This window comes from Cervus elaphus, chromosome 29, assembly GCF_910594005.1.
Source record: "Cervus elaphus chromosome 29, mCerEla1.1, whole genome shotgun sequence".
Classification (NCBI taxonomy): domain Eukaryota; kingdom Metazoa; phylum Chordata; class Mammalia; order Artiodactyla; family Cervidae; genus Cervus; species Cervus elaphus.
In genome coordinates, this window is record NC_057843.1 from 60997469 (window position 1) to 61020280 (window position 22812).

General features: G+C 46.7%; 1 protein-coding gene across 2 annotated transcripts in view; it reads left to right on the forward strand.

Moving 5' to 3' along the window:
* The window catches only part of GALNT12 (polypeptide N-acetylgalactosaminyltransferase 12), a 32976-nt gene extending 28611 nt beyond the window's left edge, over positions 1-4365 (forward strand). For both annotated transcript variants that reach the window (XM_043891103.1, XM_043891104.1), the window contains one exon: positions 1349-4365. In XM_043891103.1, the coding sequence (XP_043747038.1) occupies positions 1349-1489 (141 nt within the window). In that variant the 3' untranslated portion in view covers positions 1490-4365. The remainder of the gene's footprint in view (positions 1-1348) is intronic.
* The last annotated feature ends 18447 nt before the right edge of the window (positions 4366-22812 follow it).

The window sequence follows — 22812 nt, forward strand, 5'->3', positions numbered from 1 at the left end:
ACTTTTATCTCCATGAAGAGCTTTCATTCCCAGCCTGGCCCCAGGGATGGAAAGATCCATCTGTACTACTTATAAATGAATTAATTCTAATTAGACATTAGAATATGTTTTATTGTAGAAAATGTTATGATCAGCAATGAAATTCTCAGGTTTCCTGGAAAAGCCAGGCACTGTAGTGCTATGTGATACAAAAAGTAATAGGGAAAATATTTCTGTTAACCCCAGAAGTTTTGCCCTTCCCTTCTTTCTTCCAACAGGAAGCCATTGTAAGACCTCAAAGAAGAGTAATGCAAGGTAGAAATCACGAAATGGGTTTGAAATGCCATTAAAATTTTATCTTAAAAATCTTAAATTTCAGTGAACGTTTAAGCAAGTTTCTTTAGAGGGGTGTGAGGAAGGATGCTTTATTTGTTTACTTTCACATTATTCTGAAGGCAACTTGTGAACACTTTTAAGGGCTTCCAGATTAATATTATTGAGCTTACAACAGAGAGAGATGGAGGGAAAAATAAACTCCAGAAACTGGGGAGAGACTTGGTAAGTTAGCTCAGCAACAGTTGGGGATAGAGGAGATGGAGAGGACTAGAGCGGGCCCCTGTCCTTTGGGGTTTGGAGGTTGGCATCGTTTGCAGGCCCTGCTTCCTCTCTGGTGCCGTCTCCTCACCCAGCTGGTCTGTGGCTGAGCTGGGACTAAAGCCAAGTCCCCTCGTTCTCCACTTAAATACGGGAGAAAGAGGGCTCCAGAGACCTAAGAGACGTGGAAGAGATTAATAAAGGACCTTTGGACCTGATTACTCTGAAGGGAAAGAACATCAGTAGGGGTGAGATAGGGTCCTGATCAGGTGGCGCCGCGATGAAGAATCACCTGTCAATGCAGGAGATGCAGGGGACACAGACTCAGTCTCTGGGCTGAGAAGATCCCCTGGAGTGGGAGATGGCAACCCGCTCCAGTATTCTGGCCTGGGAAATCCCGTAGGCAGAGAAGCCTGGTGGGCTACAGCCCACAGGGTTGCCAAGAATCTGCCCTGCCTGCACACACACGAGGGAGGAGGTGCAGGGTCTGAGCGACCCCAGAGAGCCAGCAGGTGGCACCATCGGCCCTGACGGCGGAGCCCAGGACCCCCGAGGCGCGCCCGGGACAGGCAGGCGTGACTCACTCTCCGCGCGCCGCCTCTGTGTGCGCAGACGGTCGTGGGCTGCCTTCGTACCGGCAGACACTTACTGCTCAATAAGTATTTCTGAAGTGATAAAAATCACCCTGAGCACTTAACACATTTTAAGGAAAAGGTACTTTCTCAGGAATTGCTTGTAATGCTCTTGAACACACAATGTCTATCATCTTTTGTAGGATGGTTCTTTATTTCATGTACAGTCCAAGAAGTGTGTTCAGGCCGAGAGGAAGGACGTGAGTGACAGTTTTGTACCACTCTTACGAGACTGCACCAACTCGGATCATCAGAGATGGTTCTTCCAGGAACACATGGTGTGAAGTGTCACCGTACGACCGAGCCCATCAGGGTAGACGGGGAAGCCGCTGGACTGTGTTTAACAGACACTTAGAAGCACAGAGACAGACCCACCACACGCTTGGCTGCTCTTCGTTTTATAAGGAAATCGTTTTGTGATTCATGAAACGAATGTTGGCTTTAGTAAAAATGTGAATAACAACTCGTATTGATTTTGAAAACTAAAATTGTTCCCAAATACCCTGTTTTCAAAGGGTAGTCATAAAATGTTAACTCTTGGTACTTAGAGAATTAAAAACTTTACCTATTTTTCTATCAAGATGTATTTTCTACTGTCATGTCTTTTTATTCCCCTTAGCAAAAAGGTAAATGTTTTATTTTGGTATTTGAAAGGATCCCCAGATATGAAGACGTCTGCTTGGAGAATCGACTCATGTAATGTACTTTGCATAAACTGACAATACCTTAAACATTGGGTTAGATTTTTCTCAGTATAGGTGTGTGGACACTGGGAAGATACTGATTCCTTCAGGTCCTTGAGATAATCTAGATTTACTTAATTAAGAATGCTCCTTGGTTATGTGTTGCTGCCGTGGTCAAAACTGCTGTCAAAGTTTATGTTAGCCAAAGAGGACTAACCAAAGCTGAAATTTCAAGGGAACAGTTTGACATAGTGGGGTAATATAAACTTCCACCACACAGAGTGGGCTTCTGACAGTGCCTAACCGTGGTATGGATGGCGACTTTAGCAGCCACCAGGATGACTTTAAAACATGTTCATATCATTTTCAATTTTCATTACACGTTAGTGTCAGGGAGAAATTTAATGCTCTTTGTGAAATTCAGTTTTCAAATTTGTTCATTAATAATAATTGGTCACTGAAATCCATATTGGACTTTGTGCTGCAGCAACTGCCACAGTTTCTCTTCATAATTACGATTTGTGAACAATTCCAGATCTATTGATATTCTGAGATCTTGTCATCTTGATGAAGTCAAGAGGAGTGATTAAAAAAAAAAAGCAAGAGCATTGCTAAACTTTGTTTTTGCAATCAGTCAGATGTGAGAGATGAAGACACATGTCTTCAACTGATGAAAAAGCATCAACTTTCAACTTTTGTCTCAGGCTCTTTTTTACATGTTTCCCTCTGAGAGATCCAGTTTAACAGTTACCCAGGAACAAATCCAGCTGACCTGGCTTGGATCAACCTGGTGCATCTTAACCACTCTGAACTTCACTTCATCTGTGAAATGAGAATAATGAAAGCAAGCTTGTGGGGTAGTTGCAAGGACTAAGTAACATAGAGCAGGCTGGGACTTAGCTTAGTCCCTGGCATGCAGTACGAGCTTATTAAATTTCCATTTTCATAAATGCACTTTATAAAATGTGAAGCACAATAAATATCAATAGGAGTTTATTCAAAAATATTAAATAATTTAGTTGTCTTATCTTTACAGGATTAAGTAGCTCCTCCGCAGGCAGGAATGCAGTATGAACTCCTTCCAACACAGCTTACTTCTCCTGTGAATGTAATATGCTGTGGGGCCAAAGCATCCCTCCTCCATTGGGGTAACTTATGAAATGGGAGATGCCCTCCCAGCCTGCAGTGGAGGTGAGATGTCTTGGCTTGCACCTTCTCCCCCGCTTCCTGCAGTGTCCGTCCCAGCTCCACTGAAGGGGAGCCGGCCCCTCCCAAGGTATAGGAAGACAGTTCAGGCAGCCAGAAAATGAATGCCAGTCAAACGCATCGTGAGTGCTGGGAGGCTACACAAGTATTTTTGTGTGTGTTCACTGGGCACTGATGGTAATTAGCTTTGCTTGAAAAGTCATCCCTCTTACTCTTGCCAGTGGCTTCTACTTGGTAATTTTTAGGGTGGAAGAACTAATAAAAATATTCAGGGTGTCAAGGAAACTATTTTCACAGACCGGAAGACAGTTTTCAATATTTTTAGGGCGGTTGCCTTGTCTGGCGGATGAGGAGTCTCGGCCTGGGTGGGTCTGCACCCGCCCCGCTGCAAGTGTGGGCCGGCCTCCAGTCCTGGTGTGTGGAGTCGGGTCCTGGGTCCAGCCCCAGGGGGGGTCGGTTGTTTCACCTGCCAGCACTGGTTTCCTCATTTGCACAATAGGGATAACCATGTCCTCTGTTATGTTCTTAGTTATATTTTTAAGTTACATTTTTAGTGGTTGCCCTAAGGGATTACATTATGCTTCCTGGATTTATTGCAGTCTTCTTCACTCTTAATATTGTGTTAATTCCCATAAAATTTAGCAAATTTGTAGCAGTATAGCCCCTATCTCCTCCCTTGTGCTATTATGGACATATATGTGATAAACTCAGTAACAGAGTGGTTTGCCTATTGTTTTAGTAAGACAAAAAAAGAAAAACTATGTATGTACAAAATACAGTCTTTTATGTTTACCCACGTGATGTGCCGTACTCCATGCTCTTCATTTCTTCCTATAAATCTGAGTAACCTTCTGGGATGATTTTCTTTCAGTATAAGGCCTCTCTTTGGAATTTCATCTAGGATAGGTATGTTAGCAATAAATTCTCTGTTGTTTATTTGGGAATGATTTTATTCTGATTTCCAATTTTGAAAGATAGTTTACCTGGACACAGAATGCTAGCCGACAGGTTTTTTTCTTTCAGCGCTATGAATTTGGGGTTACACCACTCTAATGTCACCATTGTTTTGGATGAGAGCGCATCCATTAATCATTTTGCTATCTGTATGTGATGAGTCGTTTTTCTCTTGCTGCTTTTAAGATTTTCTGTTTGTCTTTCAACAGTTTAAGATATGTCTAAATGTGGTTTGTATTTATTGTACTTAGAGTTCATTGAGCTTGGAATGTAATTTAACATTTTAAAAAATAAATTTGGGAAGTTTTTAGCCATTATTTCTTCAAACATTTTTTCTGCCTGTCTATTCTTCACATTGGGTAATTTCTGTCTTTAAATTCATTGATTTCTTCTCCCAACTCGAAACTGCTCTTGAGCTTATGTAGTTATTTTATTTCAATTATTTTTCAAATCTGAATATCCATGTGGTTCTTTTTGGTAGTGTCTGTTACTGCGTTGAGATTTCCTAAATATTGACTTATTGTTAGCATGTTTTCCTTTAGTTCTTTGATTTTAGTTTTTTTAATTATTTGAACATGCTTTTAATAGTTGCTTTGATACCTTTGTCACTTAGCAACTTAAAACATTAAATGTGTTACCATACAGTTTTAGCAATTCATGTTGTCCCCAATAATTCACATCCCTTCTACATGCAAAGTACATTCATTCCCTCCCAGGGTTTCCAGGAGTCTCATCTTATTTCAGTGTGAGTTCAAAGTCCATATTTCTATCATCTAAATCTAAATCTCATCAGAAAAAGGCTAAAGTCTAAATCAGGTTCGGGTCCTGCTGTGGCTCCTGGGCATCATCTCAGCGGGCGCAGCTGCTGGGACGCAATTGCTCTGGAGACTCGTTACACTGAAGAGGCCGTTTATCCAACCCAACACTCCCGACATACAGCGGTGGGAAGGAATAGGGTAATGTTTATATCCTGGCTCAAAATAGAGGAAAGTCAAAAGGAAACACAGGTCCATAATGGTTTTGAAATCAGGTAAGTGTTTGACTTCTTGATTCAGTTTCAAGACCTGGGAATAATCCTCAGGGGCTCTTGGCTCGCTCTTCTGGGGATGTGGTTCCACCTTCTTGTCATCCTTCCTATTTTATGACAAGTAACACATCTGCCGTGGAGTAGTTTTCTGAGCCTGTTTCTTGCCAGTAGAATTTTGGGTGTCCAGCCATCTCTTCCTATATTCTTCTTTTTCTCTGCTCCATTTAGTCCAAGCTGGCAGTATTTCTGCTGAGATAATCCTCAAGAACTTGGTGAGTCTTGCATGGATTCACTGCTTTTCACTCCACTCGACAGAAGCCACACCCACAGATTGTTTCAAATAAATCCCCTTTTTCTCTTGGCCTCCTATGTAGATGGCTGGGCGATAATGACCTTAGGCTTCCTGGGTGCCCCCGGTTTAGTCGAGAAGATCCATGACGTGCACACGCTCTTAATCTCTTAGAAAGGTCCTTTGTGTGACTGTGACCTTTTGATCTTTCTGAGGTCTTAACGAAAGATTGAACAGTCACATACTCAGCCTTTTCTCTGTGACACATTTTCAGCGGTCATTCTGACTTTTAGCATCTTTTGCCAACTGGAGAGGCTGAAAATTTTCCTAAATAAATTAAGTCCTGCTTAATTTTTGTGTTATGACTTCCTGTCAATCTCTCTTCTCTTGCACTTTACCATAAGCAGCAGGAAGAAACCAGACAGCATCTTCAGCACTTCTTGGAGATCTCCTTCGCTGTAGAACTAGGTTCCCTTAGCTATCTAATTAGGTTCATCTCTTAAACATTCTTCATAACTGCCAGAGACAATCTGCCAAACTTTCTGCCACTATATAATATGGCTCTTTCCCCGCTTTCTAATAACATGCTTCTCACTTCCTTCGTAACCTTCAGCAGCAATGTCCTCAACATTTATATTTCTACTAACAGTCTGATCAAGGAAATTTAAGCTTTCTGTATCCTGGCCTGCAGAATTCCTCCAGCTTCCTCTTCCTGCCCAGTTCTAAAGCTGCTCCTACATTTTAGGTGTTTGTTATAGCACATCTCACTCACAGGTACCAAAATCTGTGTTAGTTTTCTATTGCTGTGTAATGGACTGCCCCAAGCAGAGTGGCTTAAAACAGCACTATCTATTGTCTCCCGGTTCCCGTAGGTTATAGTCTGGGCATGGCTTAGCTGAGTTCTCTGCTCTGGGTCTCACTGGGTGAAATAAAGATGTTGACCAGGGCTGCTGTCTCAGCTGGGACTTGGGCTCTTCTTCCAAACCCACTGTTTGTTGGCAGAATTCAAGCCCTCGAGGTTAGGACTGAGAACCTCAGTCTCTAGAGGTCACCTGCTGAGAGACTGTCCTGCTGGCTTTGAAGAAATCAGCTGTCATGTCATGATGGGCCATGTGGTTAGGACCTGAGACGGCCTCTGGGAGCTCAGAATGGTTAAGTTCATTTTGAATTTGAATTCTGGAAGCAGAGACTCATCAGTATGATTATTCCACTAGTAACGATGTAGACAGTGCAAGTGCATTTGAAACTCTGGTTCAGGGATGCCCGTATCAGATGCCTACTTACCATTCCAGGAGCTTCGTTTTTGAAAACGTGTAAAAATTCCCAAGAACCTAACCCTTCATTGCATGATAGTCTTCTTAAGTGTCAGTTGGGAAGGATTTGTTTTATTTATATGGGTCAATTCTGAATGTATATTAAAGTTAAATTTTCTGTCCTGACTAGCTTCCCTTTTCTCCTCCTATTAAAGCAGTGCTTTTCAAAATTTAATGTTTCTGAGAATCACTTGGCATCTTGTCAAAAGGTAGATTCAGATTCAGCAGGTCTGGGATGGACCTTGAGAGTCTGCATTTCTCACAAGCGCCCAGATGGTGTCAGCGCTGTTGGTCTATGGGTCCCATTTTGAGTAGCAGGTTATTCAAGAGAGAATAGGAAGGTCCTGGCTGGCTGGTCACTGGTGTCTGTCGGGCTCACACTAGGTGGGGGTGTCAGCTCAGGAGATACTACCGTGCCTTAGCTGTGGCCATGTCTGTTGGTCTAAAAAAATCCTCCTATCTTGGGTCCCTGGGGTGCAGACCTGGATGGCACCCAGAGATCATTCTGCGCCCGTGTAGCTGACGGAGTGGGGACCGAGGCCCATGAGGGGGAGGGCTTTGCCTGAGATCACACAGCAAGTTAGGGACAGCATTTTCTCTGTCAGTACTTTTCATTCTATATAGCAATCAGTGTTCTAAATTTGGGCTGGGTGTGTTTTCTTAAAGTGTTAAATTGATACTCTTAAAGATCGTATCTTCAAATATTGGCTTTGCTATATTAAATTATAAAGGAAAGTTAGTTTCCTATCTCGATAAAAAGTTCTAAAGACGTTTCTGCGTGGTTTGTTGTATCATAGCCACAATGTTTGTTTAGCAAGTAGAGTTGGAAATGCCAAGCCTCTTACAGTCTCCTAATGTTTGTGAGAGTCAATGCACTGCACATCAAATTTCTCACTTATATATAACTTCAGAGTTTCGTTTTCAAGAGTTTTATTTTGTTCAATCCTGTAAAGTCAACTGAATGAGCATTGCTGTCTCCTTTTCATCATCAGTAGCTGCTGCTGAAAATAATAATACCATGAGTTGGGCAGTGTTCTAAGCACTTCATGAAATGAGCTAATTTAATGCTGTAAACACCCAATGAGGTAGGTGTTGGTCCTCCCCTTCACTCTTCCCAGCACCACCCTCGCCCCCAATTTAAAAGTGAGGACACAGGCTCAGAGAGTGTGGGAAACTTGTCTAAGGTCACACGGCTAATCAGTGGCAGTGCTAGAATTGAACCCAGAGAGTCTTACTCCAAAAGTTCAGTTGTAACTGCTGTGACCTGCTGCCTCCTGAAAGGGAGGGGAGGCGACTTGCCCAAGCCAGGCGGCTCGTAGGCCCTGGCCACAGCGCTCCCCTCACTCTTAGTCCTGTTACTGCCGGTCATGGCCCGAGAATGAATGAAAGTCTGTCCTGCTTGGAAAGTACAGAGGTCACGGAAGAGCCATGTCTCTGGGCAAGCACCAAGTCGGGCACAGAACCAGGGACAGAGCCCCAGGCCCAGGCCAGTTCCTCCAGGGGCCGTTGTCCAGGGGGAGCTCCGTTTGGCCCACACTCACACTCTGCCCTCTTTCTCTTTAAAACAAGGCAAGAATGGGAAGGCGGGACTTGTGGAGGTGGGGGGGAGCATTTCTTCAAGTTTCCCCTTTGAGATTCTTGCTGCAGAGCCAGGAGGCCCGAAGTACATGGCCAGATCCACAGGCTGCCCCCTCCAGCACTTCGCCGTCTTGGAGGGTTTAACGCCCGTCGGACTGAGAGTTGGGTCCCATCTGCCACGTCACGATTGCCCTGTGAATCAGCTCGAACCTTCTCTTACAAGGCAAAAGTCAGTGGAACTGATTGCTCATCAGACTGTCAGGATGGTTATTTCAGTGTCCTAAAAGGAAATTGCAGATGGGCGTGACTATTGGGCAGCTCTGGTTATTAACTCAAGGGTGATTGCAGAGCACCACTGGCCTCAGATCGCAAGCTGTTAGAAAAGGAAGCAAGTTACTGGGTTATAGAACTTGCAGGGACGTTATAAGTCATGTATTCAACTCCCTCCCAAGCAGGATTTCCTTTTCTTCCCCAGACAGCCCTAGCTTGTCCACGGCCAGTGGGGGCATGTGCCCGCCTTCACAGGCCATCCGTTGTGTTCTTGGATGACTCCTTAGGAAGCTGAATCTGTCTCTGTAGCTTCCTTCTGACTCTGGACCCCCCTCGGAGGCCACCCAGTGTGTGCTCTCCCTGTCCCTCAGAGATTCAAGGAGAGAGGTTATGTGTCTAAGTCTTCTCTGCTCCAGGCTGTCTGCCCTCCCTTCCCCAAACCATCATTATGGGATGTGGTTTATACTGGAGTTCTGGGAGGGAGTAAAGATAGACGTTTGCATTAAACCTGCTGCATTTGACTGGAGGTCGAGGCTCCATTCCCTGGACTTCCCTGGTGGTCCAGTGGTTAAGCATCTGCCTCGCGGTGCAGGGGACGTGGGTCCCACCCCGGTCGCGTAACTAAGATCCCACGTGGTCCAGAGAAACCAAGCCCACATACAACCAGAGAGCCTGGGCCCCGCAGTGAGAGGTCCCACACGACACAGTGAAGATCCGATATGCTGCAACTCAGACCTGGAATAGCCAAGTAAATAAATTACTAAAAATTCAAAAAAAAATAAAGGACTCCATCCCCCATCCCTTCAGAGAGGTCTAGTCTAGCTCAGGCTCCCCCAGACCCTTTGAGGACAGGAAAATGAAATCAGTGGGACAGCAAGAGGGAGAGAAATGGAGTAAGAGAAGCTCCATTTTCCATGACAGGAAGTCAGTAATAACGGTCTGAAAACCATGAGAAAGCAGAGCTAACGTGTTATTTGAAATTCAGAGGCAAATACTGGAAGAAATTGCTGGAAATGTTGAGAGGAGGGACTGTCTTGAGAACCAGATCTGGGTGGGGTTGGGGAGGAGCAGAACTGGGGACTGCTGATTTTATTATAAACCTTGAGTACAATTAGGCTTTTTAAGCTAAGTACATGTACTTAAGCTAAGTACATTTATTGAAAATGATCTTTAAAAATTCTCCCAAATGGAGTCTGACCCCAAAGTCTTTGTTAGTAGGGAAACAATTAGGGACCTAGGTTTGTCTTTATTTAGCAGCATTTGTGTGCGTGTGTGTGTGTGTGTGTGTGTGTGTGTGTGTGTGTTCAGCGGTAGACACTTATCCACAAAAGAGGTCAGGATATGTAGAAACATAGACCTGGATATAAATTCAGTCTGGTGAACTTGCCAGCTTTGTGACAAGTTACTTAACCTCTCTGAACCACAGTTCCTCGTCTATAAGTAGAAGCAGGGCTAGGACCTGACTCCAGGGGGGCATGAGGATTAAGTGAGATGAGGCAGGCTGAGGACACTCTGAAGAACAGCGGCTCAGGGACCATTTCCTGGCCAAAGATTTTTTGTTGCTCAAGCCCAGAGATATCCCTAGGACCAGAGAAGCTGTCAGAAAAGCACATATCTCAGCTCCCACTGGCAGAATGTTTGTTCTTCATGAAAGTCCTGGATTCAGTGCCTTGTGGCAGAATAAGCAGGAGCCCTTAGTGGTCCCCAGACCTCCTTCCCTCTCCATCCTCAAGGATTTTAACTTTTTAACCCTTCTGTTGTAACAAGTTTATCTCCAGGATAACATTGAATCCAAAGCAGCAGGGGGTTGGGGATTACTTTAGTCCAATCTCTTTGCCATAGAGTGGGGGCAGTGGTCCTCAAGAGGGGTCAGGGAGGGGCCAGGAATGGGCCCCCAGGCCAGTTCATCCTCTGTGCCTGCGAGTAGGGGACAGAAGCATGAGCCTTGGCTGCTCTGCAAAACCCTAGCAGGCCACGGGCTTCAGAAGACTCGAGAGCTTGTCCCGAGATGGACTGGGCTCAGCTCACTCCTTTTGGAACCAGAAACTGAAGCGAAATAAAACTGGTTTTTCTGGGTCGGATTCTGGACTGTTCTGGGAACTGGTCTGCAGAACAAATTGATTTATGGGGATCCAGCTGTGAGGAGTTGAACAAAACAGGGATCGGAGGAGATACACTCCAGATGTGGCTTCATTAAGGGCAAGGGTGGAACAATGGGGTTGAAAGATTTCTGAGGTCCACTGGGCCATGGAGACTTCAAGAAAGCATGGCCAAAGGCCTGTGGCTTCCAGCTGCTGATTTCAAGCTGAAAAACAGCTTACAACTCGTTCTGTCCAACCTCTTGAAACTACAGATGGGGACCCCGGGGCCCAGAGAGGGAAGGGGCTCACCCAGCATCACACAGTGAGGAGAGACAAGGCTGGGACCAGACCCCACATCTGCTGCTGCCGGTTCCAACATCCGTCTCATCACCCGCCCCTTCCTTTTAGAATCCAGCCCAAGGTTGCTTTCTTAGTCAAAAGTTGAGGGAAAGCTTAGTTCTGCCACACTCTGATGGTGAGTTGCCCCGAGAGGAGACCAGGCTGACACTAACGCTGGCGGGGAGGAAGCTCCCTCCCCACCTCACTGGCTGCTGAGACCCCGGCAACACCTTCTGCTGGAGCAATTGGTCCCTGCGCTCCTGGAGCGGGCCTCAGCGGTGCGTAGTCAGGTGCCCATTCCGCTGTCAGATGTCAGGTCCCTCAGGGTGAGGATGGGACACCTTCCTGCTGCATTGTCTGTATTGGGAATGGATTTCAGTTTTTTGAAACTTGGAAATGAGATTCACATTTGCAGAATCTCAGGTCAGTCTGATCTCCTGTTGTCCTACAGCATTCCTGACATATCTCTTCTTTTTTATGAAACACTTTATTTTTTCCAGAATCAGTTCAGTTCAGTTCAGTCACTCAGTCGTGTCCGACTCTTTGCGACCCCATGAACTGTTGCACTCCAGGCCTCCCTGTCCATCACCAACTCCGGGAGCCCACCCAAACCCATGTCCATTGAGTCAGTGATGCCATCCAACCATCTCATCCTCTGACGTCCCCTTCTCCTCCTGCCCTCAATCCCTCCCAGCATCAGGGTCTTTTCCAATGAGTCAGCTCTCCACATCAGGTGGCTAAAGTATTGGAGTTTCAGCTTCAACATCAGTCCTTCCAGTGAACACCCAGGACTGATCTTTAGGATGGACTGGTTGGATCTCCTTGCAGTCCAATGGACTCTCAAGAGCCTTCTCCAACACACAGTTCAAAAGTATCAATTCTTTGGCGCTCAACTTTCTTCACAGTCCAACTCTCATATCCATACATGACCACTGGAAAAACCATAGCCTTGACTAGATGGACTTTTGTTGTCAAAGTAATGTCTCTGCTTCTTAATGTGCTGTCTAGGGTGGTCATAGCTTTCTTCCAAGGAGTAAGTGTCTTTTAATTTCATGGCTGCAATCACCATCTGCAGTGATTTTGGAGCCCAGAAAAATAAAGTCAGCCACTGTTTCCATTGTTTCCCCATCTATTTGCCGTGAAGTGATGGGACCAGATGCCATGATCTTAGTTTTCTGAATGTTGTTTTAAGCCAACTTTTTCACTCTTTTCTTTCACTTTTATCAAGAGGCTCTTTAGTTCTTCACTTTCTGCCATAAGGGTGGTGTCATCTGCATATCTGAGATTATTGATATTTCTCCTGGCAATCTTGATTCCAGCTTGTGCTTCTTCCAGCCCAGCGTTTCTCATGATGTTCTCTGCATATAAGTTAAATAAGCAGGGTGACAATATACAGCTTTGACGTACTCCTTTTCCTATTTATCAAAATATATATGCTCAGCTGAAAATTTGGAAACTGCACAAGAATATAAAATCATTTAAGTCCTCACAACCTGAAGATAGCACCATTTGGAAGTTTTTCCTTCTAGCCCTTTTTCATTATTGCAATTCCTTTGATTTGGCTGAAATTGGCTTGGTATCAGCTTTTGCCAGATGAATGCAGTTCTGTACTTTGGGGAAATGTAGAACTAGTCTCCTTCCTCTGCCTATAACAAGAGGGCAGATCAGTCAGTTCAGTTCAACTGCTTAGTCGTGTCCGACTCTTTGCAACCCCATGAATTGCAGCACGCCAGGCCTCCCTGTCTGTCACTAACTCCCGGAGTTTACCCAAACTCATGTCCATCGAGTCAGTGATGCCATCCAGCCATCTCATCCTCTGTCGTCCCCTTCTCCTCCTGCCCCCAATCCCTCCCAGCATCAGGGTCTTTTCCAATGAGTCAACTCTTCACGTGAGGTGGCCAAAGTACTGGAGTTTCAGCTTCAGCATCAGTCCTTCCAATGAACACCCAGGACTGATCTCCTTTAGGATGGACTGGTTGGATCTCCTTGCAGTCCAAGCGACTCTCAAGAGTCTCCTCCAACACCACAGTTCAAAAGCATCAATTCTTCGGCGCTCAGCTTTCTTCACAGTCCAACTCTCACATCCATACATGACCACTGGAACAACCATAGCCTTGACTAGACAGACCTTTGTTGGCAAAGTAATGTCTCTGCTTTTTAATATGCTGTCTAGGTTGGTCATAACTTTCCTTCCAAGGAGTAAGCTAGGTGATGACAATACACATCCCCAGATTCTTCCCTCCTCTAGGAGAAAACCACAACTCCATTTTATTTTATTTTATTTTTTATTTTTTCAATTATTTTTATTAGTTGGAGGCTAATTACTTCGCAGCATTGCAGTGGGTTTTGTCATACATTGACATGAATCAGCCATGGAGTTACATGTATTCCCCATCCCGATCCCCCCTCCCACCTCCCCCCGCCCCCCCCCGACCCGATTCCTCTGGGTCTTCCCAGTGCACTTGGCCCGAGCACCTGTCTCATGCATCCCACCTGGGCCGGTGGTCTGTTTCACCATAGATAATATACATGCTGTTCTCTCGAAACATCCCACCCTCGCCTTCTCCCACAGAGTCCAAAAGTCTGTTACAACTCCATTTTAAATGCCAAGGTTTTTAACAGTATGATCCTTGCCATTTATTAAGAGTGCACTACTTAAAAGGCACTATAGTGACTGATTTTCATACATTGTTTAATCTTCACAACAACATTACAAAAGAGGTATTTTCTAGCTCAAATTTACAGGGGAAGAAACTGAGACTCAGAGAGAATGGGTCCGCTCTGAACTAAGGGGAATCAAGTTCAGAGAGATTACCACCTCCTTTAATCTGGTCTTTTTATCTTTATTAATATGACCTTACTAAAACTGCCCATCTTGAATGCCAGACCTGCAAAGCAAGCCTTTACATTTGTTTCTGATAAATTTAGCTCCTTCATTCTGGCCCGCAAAGACCGTTTTTTTTACCCCCCTCGTGACAGTTTCTCTGATGCAACATGACTCATGTAAAATTCCTAGCAATAATTTAAAAAACAAAAGAAAAGAAAGCCCGCCTAGCACAGAGCATTCACCCAGTACCTGTTGCTATTATTATTACACAGGATGGGGACACTGTTTGTTCGGTTCCCTGGGTTTCTCTCTTGCCCACAAAACACAGAACAATGTACTAAAAGTAGCATCGTGCTAAGGAGGGGCCCATCCACCAAGGTTGTCTCTGAGGAGGCTTCAGAAGCATCCTTCCTTTCCAGCTGTTGGCAGAAACAAGAAGCCCAGAAGATGCTCCCTTGAATGTGGGCCCCTCCACCCCACACCTGACCCCACCCTTCGCCTGGAGTCTCAGCATCCCACCCGTCAGCTGGTGCGGTAGGTCTATCCTTGGTGGGAAGACCCCCTCCCTGCCACCAGCCCCCTCATCCAGACACGGCAGCCTGCCTTGCTGCTACTCCTCCTTCTGGTCCCTCTGCAGAGACATTCCTTTCAGAGGGGTGGAGCTGTCAAAATGGATTTTAAAATATGGGTTGTATTTTAATTTTTGGTTGTTTTCTAAATTTGGTCACAATCATGTCGTCTTGTTCTAAATAGAGAGAAAGGAAGCAGCTGCCCTCTGGAAATGCTCCAAAGAGGAGAAGGGAAGAAAGTCCTCACGCTCCTGCTGATTGTTCAGCTTCCTTCCCGAGCTCTTGAAAGCCCCCTCTGGGGGAGTAGAAGGGACAGGAGTGGTCTCTCTGACCTGGGGACTTCATGGAGGGCAGACCGCCTGTCACCCGCCCCTGACGGCATTCACTAAGGCGAGTGGCCCCCTGCAAGTGCCAGGCTGCACAGACCCAGTCCCCACCTGGACCCAGGCAGTATGATGCAAGGTAGACACAGGGAGATGGGAAGAGCCCGGGGATAGAGCTGGCCTGGTCTTCTTTTGAGAGCACTGGCAGCTGGGCCATCTTGAAAGGCTGCAGGCAGGGGCTAGGCAGGGGGCTGATGGTCCAAGGGGGAAGGCAGCCAAGCCAGGAATGGCGGGCGGTGGTGCTGCCTGGATGTGGAGAGCGTCCCTCCCAAGAGCTGCAGGTTCTATCACCCTCTGTGGTTTGGCTTCTCCCCACAACCCGGCATGACCCTCCCCGGCCAAGGCCCAGGACCTCTCGCTTGCTAAACCCACTGATGAGTTTTCGTCCTCGTGTTCCTGCATCTCACTGCCGCGTCTGGCCTGGCCCACGCCTGTCTCCTGGCCTTCTCTCCTCTGGTGCCAGTTCAGTTCTCCACTCACCCCAGACTTTTGTGGGCTTCTCTACAACATCCTTGAGCCACATTCCCCAGGATTCCAAGGGACCCTCTATGTTCTCTCTCTGCCCAAGATCTCTAACACAAGTGTGGCTTCAATGCCGATGATTACCATCAGTTAGGAACTGTATTCAGCTGCAAGTAGCAGAAACCTGAAAAGCAGTGGCAAAATCAACTTCAAGGGGATTCCTAAGTGACTCAGTGATCAAGTATCTGCCTACCAATTCAGGAGACGCCTGTTTGATCCCTGGGCCGGAAAGAGCCCCTGGGGAAGGAAATGGCAACCCATTCCAGTATTCTTGCCTGGAGAATTCCACAGACAGAGGAGTCTGGCAGCCTACAGTCCATGGGGTTGCAAAGAGTCAGACATGACTTGGCAACTCAGCAACAAAAACAATTAACTTCGAGGCTTCCTTTTCCTTACATGAGAGGATGTCCAGAGTTAGACATTTCAGGGCTGATCTGCTGGCTTATGGTGCTGCTAGAGATGGTGCTCATTGTCTTCCCATTCAGCCATGCTTAGCTTGTGTCTATCCCCCTGTGGTTGTAACATGCCTGCCCCTGACCCCGCTCTCGCCAAACATCTAGTTTGTCTTCATTCAAGGAGAAGGGTAAAGAGCAAAAAGCCTGCTAAGTCTGTTATCCATTAAAGAGTTTTCCCAGAAGACTTTTCCCATTTCTATACTAGTCAGTTATGGCCACAATTGTAACAACCGCTCCCAAACTCAGTGGAACAAGTTGATTCTGGCCAGGCTCAGCTGGGGAGCACTCCAGACTTGCACCAGCCAGTCTTGATCTAGGTTAGCCCCTAGTGCACTAGCTCTGGATCCTAGGCTGAACAAGCAGAGATGACCCAGGGCAAACTCTTCTCATGGAGAGTAACCAGAACAAAAAGCAAGCCAAACCGTGCAAGTAGAGTTAAGATCTCTGCTTATTCCTTCTGCTAATGTTTCAGAGGAAGCCATGGAACTAACGCCATCAACAGCGGGTGAGCACTCCACCTCCATGCACAAGGGGAGAGGAGAGGGCGTGTCTGTGGAGTAACACCACGTGCGGACAGTCTCCACCCAGTCTTGTGTCCCGGCATCCCTCCTCCGAACAGGAGGCTGACAAGTGTGGTCTTTCTGGCTGGTGTTTCGCCATCTTCAACAAACTCGAGGTTTCGATGATGAGGAAGTAGGGAAGAGCAGAAATCCAGTAGGCACACTTCGGCAGGACTTCTTTCAGTAGCTGCAATCCAGGAACTACCAGGTAAAACCAATGAAGTGAGGGACCACTCTGTCTGGCAGAGACCCTGGTGATTAGCCTTCATGTGCGGTTCCTGAGGCAGGTAGCCCCACATGGCTTCCAAAGCCCGAGGCGTCACTTGCCCTCCTAAGCTTCTCTCTCGTCACATACACAGCAGCGACTCGCGGATCTCCCCCGAGCCTGGGTCTCGCCCAACCTGCTGCCTGCTTTCTCTGGCTGTCCCATCCACCCTGCAAACCCAACACATTCCAGCCTGGTCTCATCATCTTTTCTTTCCCTAACCTGCTATTCCTCCGCCCTTGCCGTTCACAGAGCTGGAAAGATGTGGTTTATCTCCCTGACCTCCACTTCCCTCTGCTCTGGCAGGAGCCCCAGTGTGTCTTCAGGATCCACCCCTTCCCCTCTTAGTTCTCTGCAGTCTGTATGACTCCAGCAAAACTCACGGATCAGGTCCAAGTCAATGATCATAATCGTAACTGGTTCGGAGGTGAGCCTGTGACCTAAGCTTACGAGTCTCAGGACATTCGTGCAAATGCTAGGACACAAGCTCTTTGTTTCTGTTGGAATTAAACTTGGAGGACAGAGCTCTGAGTGAGGCAGATGAAGCCAGAGCCTGTTACACAGAGTGAAGTAAGTCAGAAAGAGAAAAACAAACATCGTATGCTAATGCATATATGTAGAATATAGAAAGACAGTACTGATGAACCTATTCGCAGGGCGGGAATAGAGAAGCAGCCGCAGAGAACAGACTTGTTGACACCGCAGGGGGAGCAGAGAGTAGGATAAAACATATACATTAGCATATGTAAAACAGACAGCTGGTGGGAGGTTGCTATGTAACACAGGGTGCTCTGTGACAACCTAGGGGGTGGGGTGGGGGAGGGGTGGGGGTGGGCGGCGGGGGAGGGGACACGTGTACACCTGTGGCTGATTCATGTTGCCGTTTGGCAGAAACCAACACAACATCATAAAGCAATTATCCTCCAGAAATTTTTTAAAAAATCACCTTGGAAAAATCAGAGTCTATTAGTTTCTAGGGCTGCCGTATAAAGTATCCCAATCGGAGTGGCTTAAACAGCAGAAATGGTCTCACAGGTCTGGAGGCTGAAAGTCTGAGATCCATCTGTCAGTAGGGTTGATTTCTTCCGATGCCTCTCTCCTTGTCTTGTAAGTGGTCGTCTTCTGTTTCATATGATCTTCTCTCTGTGCTTCTCAGCCTCATCTCTCTTTTTCCCCCAATTTTATGGAGAGATATTTTACATATAAGCTGATGAGGATGTGAACAACAAGAATCCTTATACACGATGGGAATGTCCATTGGTGCAGCTATTATGAAAAGCAATATGGAAGTTCCTCAGAAATTTAATGATAAAATTATCATATGTTCCCAGAATTCTGCTTCTGGGTATTTATCCAAAGGGAATTAATTCGCTATCTTGGAGAGAGAATTCTACCATCATGTTCATTGCATCATTATTTACAACAGCCAAGACATAGAAACAATGTCAAGTGTCCATGGACAGCTGAATGGATAAAGAAAGTATGGCATATATATATACACGATAGAATGTTGTCCTCGTCTCTTTTTATAAAGACACCAGTTATATTGGATTAGGACCCACCCCCATGAACTCAGTCAACATTAACTATCTGCTAAAGACCTTATCTCCAAATACAGTCACGTTCCAAGGTACTGGGGCTTAGAACTTCAACATATAAACTGCCCGAAATTTGAGCCCAGAAGACAGGGTGTGCATGGGAGGTGCAGGGAGCCGGAGCCGTCAGCATCTTCTCTACGCTAGACTTGGAGCAAAGCAGTCTAGGCCTGTTTTCTCGCCAAATCCCCGAACAGCCCCGAGAGGTACGACAGTCACCGTCGAGATCCTTCCTCGCAGTAACCTTGGGCCAGGCATGTTTTTAAGCGACCCCACTGAGTCCCCACAGACACTCCTTCTCACCGTCACAGGTGTGGAAACTGAGACCCAGAGAGGAGAGGGGACATGCTCAAGGTCATTCAGGGCATTGGCGCCAGAGCTGGGTTCAAGACTCTGGTGACTGTTCCCCCTGCTCACTTCTCCCTCTCCACATCCCTGCCCCGCTCCTCAGGAAGCCACATTAGAGGTCCATTTACACTGACATCATATAAAGCTGGGAGGGTCTCTCATTGTGAAAGACAAAAAACAGTGACTTTTTTCCACAGGGACTTTCCAGGTGTTCCAGCAGTTGAGACTCTGCACTCTCAACGCAGGAGCCCAGGTTCAATCCCTGATCAGGGAGACGGATCCTCCCCGCTGCAACCAAGACCCAGTACAGCCAAATAAATTAATTTATTTTTTTAAAATATCTATGGTATTAATGTTCTGCCTTGTTCCTAAACTGATTCAACACAACTTAAAACAAAATAGCAGCTAGTATGACTTACAGAGATACATTGATTTAAAAGGTATGTTCTATAGCCAGAAAGAGCTGGACTGGATACAGGAATAGAATATGAACCCCAGGAGTGTGCCCAAATAAATACAGTAATTTCATATGTAAAAAATGTAAAACTAAGAGCCTGCATGCTATAACTAAAGATCCCATATGCCACAACTATAATCCAGGGCAGCCAAAAAAAAAAAAAAAAAAAAAGGTAATGGTAATATTTGAAAAAAGAAGAGGTGACCCATAAAAAGAAATCTGCTGGCAATATCCCAAGTGCTGGGTGGGTCTGGTGTGTGACAAATGTGGGATGCCAGGACCCTTTGCAGGTGAGGGGCTGGGTTACTCCAGCCTCAGGAAGGAGGCACCTACTCTGCTAAGTGGGAGGTTTGTGTAGCTGGACTTTACAACAAACCCTGGGTGGGGGCACTCACAGTGGCTTCCTCAGTCCTAAGAGCCCCTGTTTCCTTCTGCCACTGGACTGCCCTTCCATATCCGTCATCCCTGGGGATGTTTGTGCATCTACACTGGGGCCATGGGATCCTAGAGTGGACAGAAGTGCCCTGGAGGTGCCAGTGACCAGCCCACTGAATCTTGTGTGGATCACAGACTTCCTCTGAGAATCTCGAGGAAGCTATGGGCCCCATCTCTAGGAGAACATGCATGGGTGTGTGTGTGTGTGGCTGCCTGGAACACAATTGCCGCTGACTGCACACACCCACAGGAGCCTCCAGGGAAAAGCTTCTGCCTTAGAAGAATCCTTCTTTCAGCATCTCCAGCCTTGTTGAGAGCCCTCCAGGCTCTCACCACCTTCCACACCTGCCACACCTGCATTCCACTTTGTTGCTGCCTGTTCCTGGAGCTACTTATGCTTCCCAGTGACTTCTCCCCACTGGTCCTTGTCTTGCTCCTCAAGGTCACTTAGTCCTCCCGGGACAGAGATGAGAAGATAAGGAATTACATCTCCCAGAATCTGCCCTTCTCCATGAGGTTCGGCTGCTGTTCTTTCCTCATGGGACGAGACATCCAGACCTTTCTCTGCCCGTCTTGGCCCCAGACACCCTCTGTTTCTCATTGTTCCCATGAAAGGCTGGTCCCAGGACACGGCATTCTAGGTGCAGCCTGCCCATTCTGGGGAAAGCTGACCACTCACCCATTTGTTCTGAACACTATAGCTCTGGGGACAGACATACAACAGCAGATACACTGAGCTAGAGTTCAACTCAGACCACCTCAGATTTTCTCCCGTAAACAGCTGTTTGGTCATAACTTACTTTTGTTGTAGGATAAAATGGGGCACAAGAGGAGGGTCATGTCCCAGGTCTCGAGTGAGTCCCTGGGGTGGGCTGCCAAGTGAGGGTCCTTGGCTTCCAGCAGAAAGAGTTCAAGAGCAAGTGATAGTGGTGTGAAAGCAGGTTTACTTGGGGAAATATACACTCCATTGATGGAGCGCACCATCTCAGAAGGTGAGAGCTGCACTGGGAGATACACATCACCAACTTTCGGACCTTTTATGGCCAGCTATCTGCCTGCCTGTGCCAGAGATGCAGGAGACACGGGTTCGATCCTTGTGTTGCAGCCACGTGTCCCAGGAAGCAAACTCACTCAGAAGGACAGTGCAGGTGGTGGAGTGCAGTTTATTACACCGGCGGGCCCAAGGCAGAGTCTCTTCTTAGCCAAGGACCCCGACCAGTTTTTGTGAAAACCTTATACACCCTAAGCATACGTGCCCAAACCCGCCTCCCCAAATTCCCTGAAACTAGTCTGAACAAAGGAAAAAGAAAGATACAAAGTTAACCTGTGATTCACATGCCTTAAGCCTAGGTAGTTCTTGTGGCCATACCCCAATAAGCATAATAGAATTTGGTTACACAGACAATTAGGGTATTTGGTTACACAGACAATTAGGGTATTCTTTTAGGTGGTGGAGAGCCCTGGGGCTCTTCCTTCTGGGGGCGTGGTTTTCCAGTTGGTACGTCGTTTCCATAGATACTGGGCGTAGAGCTCCAAGTCCACAGTCCGGCGAAGATGGAGTCCTGCTTTCGAGATAGAGCCTGTTCTGTTTTCTCCTTCACTTGGGCTAGGAGGATCCCCTGGAAGAGGAACTGGCAAACCACTCCAGTACTCTTGTTTGGAGAATTCCAGGGACAGAGGCGTCCTCGGGGCTGCGAGGCGTCCGAGAGGACTGAGTGCGCGCACACTTACAGGAGGAAGCGTCGGGCGGGCTGTGGGCGTGTCGCTTAGCGTGTATGCTAATGCAGTGCAATGGCCGCAGAGTGAGGCGCAAGGCCTGCTGGGAGCTGGCGTTTCTGCCATCTTGGGACGAGTAGGTTCTGACTGGGTTCTGTGGTATCTATTCTTCCTAATGCTTGTGTCATTCTTTTAATAGCTGTTCCCTGCCCTCTTCCTTCCTGTCTCACTTTCCCCTTTTCTAGGATTTGGGAGATCCTAAACTGAAATCTCAGGTTAGACCACATTCAGGTTTCTGGCCTGTTCCCTAACTTTCCATAGTGCCCTCATCCAAAGACATTTCCACCCCTTCCCTACCCAGCCTCCGTTTCCTCACAGGTTTGTGGACTGGTCAAATATATAATGAAAATATTGGGGCTTTGAAATATGTTTAAAATGTTTTCTGTTACTTGTTATTTCGGAAAAGATTTCTGGTCACTTTTGTTGACTAGAAAAACCACACACAACGTTAAAGTTGAGAGTTGGGTTTTATTCAGTGGGAATGTTAGGACTCCAGTCCAGGAGGCAGTATCTCAGGCGACCGGGAGAGAACCGACTCCAGGGAGGCAGAGGAGGAGCCAGGTTATGTACAACTTTGCAGCAAGGGGCAGGTAATCTGAATATTAAAAGATTACTGTTAATTAAGAGAAAACTAAATCTCTCACATGAAGAGATTTAGTGATCTTCTATGCAAGCATCTGAGCATCTGGGCTTGCTGAAATAATTTCTTTCATATGCATCTAGCTATTTGGGGCCAATCCTGCTTTCTTTATTGTTCATTCACTAATTCCTTGCTTACCGAGAGAGATGGCGGAAGTGGCTGATGGCCGCCTCAGAGTTTACTGGGGAGGAAGTAGCTGATGGCTTCCAAATAGATGGCTTTGTTTCACCTGAGCTCAGAAATTTGCATTTGGAAAGGCTTGTTCACTGGTAGAGTGTAGAGCACAAAGTACTTCGTTTCACATTTCCAAAATACATTTCCCCTCCCTTTCATAAGAATAGAAATTTAGCACACAGATACTCAGCTTAAGATCATAAATCCTAGCCTGACTTGTGTTAAATGTGGCCCTGGGAAACGAGAGGAGTGAAGTGGAAGTTGCTCGGTTGTGTCCGACTTTTTGTGACCCCCATGGATATACAGTCCATGGGATTCTCCAGGCCAGAAGAGTGGAGTGGGTAGCCGTTCCCTTCTGCAGGGGATCTTCCCAACCCAGGGATCAAACCTAGGTCTCCTGCATTGCAGGAAGATGCTTCACCAGCTGAGGCACCGGGGAAGTAAGAGGAATGGTGCGCTCACTGTGGGGTCATGCCTTCAAGGGAGAGCGCGCGTTTCCTGCCTCTGCCCCTCCTGTGGCTGTGGGCCTGGCAGCGTGCCATTGTGAACCACAATTCTGAGCACAACAACCCGGCAACGGCCGAGCAACAAGACACGGAACAAGGAAGGTCTGTGGGCCTGTGATGACTTCGAAGAGCAGCCTCCTCACACCTGGGACAACGTTCATGTGAGTGAGAAAGAGCTCCTGCGTCCTTGAAGCCTCTGTCATTTGTGACGCTCTGTGTGTGTGCTCCGCTCACTTACTTCGCTTATGTCCGTCTCTTTGCGATGCCATGGACTGTAGCCCACCAGAGCTCCTCTATCCTGGGGATTTTCCAGGCAAGAATACTGGAGTGGGTTGCCATTTCCTTCTCCAGGGGC